General features: G+C 32.1%; 1 protein-coding gene across 5 annotated transcripts in view; it reads right to left on the bottom strand.

The window, feature by feature from the left end:
• LOC115220347 (tyrosine-protein kinase BAZ1B) overlaps positions 1-2,703 on the bottom strand; it is a 117,958-nt gene extending 115,255 nt beyond the window's left edge. For 2 of the 5 annotated variants that reach the window (XM_029790453.2, XM_036509820.1), the window contains exons 1-2: positions 2,404-2,703; positions 438-590 (exon numbers count right to left, since the gene is read on the bottom strand). In XM_029790453.2, the coding sequence (XP_029646313.1) occupies positions 438-550 (113 nt within the window). In that variant the 5' untranslated portion in view covers positions 551-590; positions 2,404-2,703. Of the gene's footprint in view, positions 1-437; positions 607-1,057; positions 1,389-2,403 lie in introns of those variants that run through there. The other 3 variants (XM_029790454.2, XM_036509818.1, XM_036509819.1) reach the window with 3 other exon arrangements.
• Between the last annotated feature and the right edge of the window lie 319 nt (positions 2,704-3,022).

The raw sequence follows: 3,022 nt of genomic DNA on the forward strand, positions 1-3,022 counted from the left end.
CCTATAACTGGTAGTAGTTTATTTGCAATAAAGTCGATGAATCACTTTCTACCTACTCGGGAGTTTCGGGTGGTACTATGGCAAGTATATCGTGCTAAACTCTGAGTAACAGAGTGAACCATTGCCTTTATACAAATATATACACATATATATGTATATATATGTGTGTGTGTGTGTAATTACAGATTGACGGTTGAAGAAATTGGGGCTAAATTAATATTGGTCATGACGGAATCGGCGAGGGGGGAATATACATGCAACAGATCAATAATAGTTAGATAGATATTTGTAATGATATATAAGTGAAAGTGATGATTGTTGTAATATGCCAATGTGGGACGACTGTTGTGTGATTGCAGTTGTTGTTGTTGTCAATGAGTGCAAGTCAGCCATGTTGGATAGAAAGAGAGAAAATTGTAGCAAAAACTGAAGGATACTGCTTCGATCGGAACTGTTCTTTCGTATGGGCAATGCTGTAGATTACTTCCTCCGATTTACGATTCACCAGTGGCTTGGCGTAAACAAAAATCTTTTTCCCAAGAAGCGGCATTGTTTGTTTTTTTTACTATATATTTATAGAGCGAATCCTCCTGCAGAGAAAAATTATATATATATATAAAAAAAACTACTGTTGGTGTTCAAAATGTGGCGCGAATGTCAAAGTTGGCCAACACAGATTTCTCCTGCTTCTGTCACATGATCTCTACATTTGCAGCAGAAGAAGAAAATTATATTATTATTATTATCATTATTATTATTATGAAATATAAATATTATTTTTTTTTTTTAAATTCACTTCATATTTTATATTTTAGATAAATTTTTATCGTAAAAAATAATAGAATTAAAATATTATTATAAAGCAAAATTATAAAACTGCAATTTTTTTTTTTAATTTACAAAAAAATTTTAAATTAGATGAGTTTATAGTCCGGGGAGAGGTAAGGATTGCTAAACAAAAGCGCGGGATTGTTATTTGCAGGTGTGAACGAACGAAGATATTTCTTCATTATAAAAAAAAAAAAAAGAACTAACAAAATAGAAAAAACATATTTACTAATTATTGATAAATGATAACCGAACGTAATATTAGAGTTGCTTTGAGTTTCAATATTTAGAATATCCAGCAAGTTCCATTATCACACTACGTTATATATCAATGAATACTTCCACACATCGAAAAAGCCGCTTCACGAATCACTAGAACTCTTGGAAATAGCAGCTCAGTTCCCTTAACGTCGTCCCTCTAATATATATATGTATATATATACGGAAAAAGGGGATGACAGATTGGATGACGTAGTCCTAGATACTGTTAAAAACACGAGATGGTCGGACCTGGGGTATCATTGATCTTATTGTTAGTGAACTCCATCAAATCTGACCTGAGGTGTACAACAATACGTACTTCCTGTGTACTTTTCATTTTATTTTTCCACAGTACGACGTAAATTAGTTTACAGAACTAAGTTATATAACTGGTTAGTTTTATTTACACATACACAATACATAAAGAATAGCAGCTTGGTATTTCTTAATCTGTTACAATACGTGGTGTATTTTACGATTTTGTGACCATGCTAACCCCCCAAAATTGGCGCGCTTATATTTTGTCAACAAATTAGAAATGGTATCCCCGCCTTTTTTTTTTTTTTACCGACTAATTTTTCGCAGTGCCTAATTTTCCTCGACTAATGAAGTTTTCGTAGTTCTACTTTTTTTATTTTTGCGTATTTTTGGAGAATAATTGTAATTTTAAAAAATAAACATACTATTACAATATTATAAAATAATAGCATTACGTTATGATTCCAGTCGCATCTAGCATGCTTTGTAACAATGTTAAATTGATCCCAGTGCTTTAATGATATTTTATTTCATCGACCCCAGAAGGATGAAAAGCAAAGCTAACCGGTGGGACTTTGAACTCAGATTATATAAAACACCAAAAGATATTTTGCTCAATACTATCGATTTCGCTATTCTTACACATAAACATTTAAATTTGTAAAAATAAAACAATTCTTTTTATATTTGTTTGTTTTCATATGTTTTTTTTTTAGAAAGTCAGAAAATAAGCCACTGTTATTAAAATATCTCGTACAGAAAGTATAATGGAATGCGCGCCGGTTTCGATTCTCAGCTGAAATCACTTACGCCGCTAATATGCTGAAAAGAATCACATTTCCTTCTATAAGTCTATAAATATCTTGTCCTAAAGTAATAAATTATTATAATAGAGTATGTCGTTCTTTAGCTAACTTACCTTTAAAAAAATGTTTAAGTATAATAGGATATTTTTAATATAAAATATATATATATACATATGTGTGTATATATATATGTATATACTATACAATATATCATTACATAAGAAGTGGGATTTAATTATTGGCATCTTACCTAAACATAAGGCATCAAATATTCAGGAGATGAGCTCGAGACGGTCTGAGTGTTTCTTGCCTTTAACAAAGAATGCCGTAAATGTAGTCAAATCATCACCATACCAAGGATCCAAAAGCAGGTTGCAGGCTTTGTTCTACCTTGTCTGATCTGAAATATATCTGTTGGCTAGGATGATAAAACGATGAGAAGAAAACTGACATTAGCACGAGGAAATAGATTTGATAGGCGTACCTAGTTCCTTATTTTATAAGACCCCCAAATCGTCAAACCATGACAAGATTTGAACTCGGAATATAAAGGGAAGTAACTAAAGACCCGAAGGCATTTTTTTTTTCTCCCGTGCGCTGCTGTGTTTATTTTCTATCAACTTCTTATAATATCGATTTCTAACATTGTCACAAGGCCTCAATTTTTGGAAATGAGTTTAATCAGTTATATCGCCCCTACTACTTGATTAGTGATTAATTTATCGATCCCGATCCCGATCCCCGAAGAATGAAATGCAAAATCAACTCTGGTTGGAGCCAAAAGCCGAAGTGCGAAGGGACGTAACTAAAGGCGCTGTTATTCTGACATTGCCAAGCAATTTAAGAAAATATTTTATTTTAAAACTATA

Source organism: Octopus sinensis, linkage group LG16 (genome assembly GCF_006345805.1).
Source record: "Octopus sinensis linkage group LG16, ASM634580v1, whole genome shotgun sequence".
Classification (NCBI taxonomy): Eukaryota; Metazoa; Mollusca; class Cephalopoda; order Octopoda; family Octopodidae; genus Octopus; species Octopus sinensis.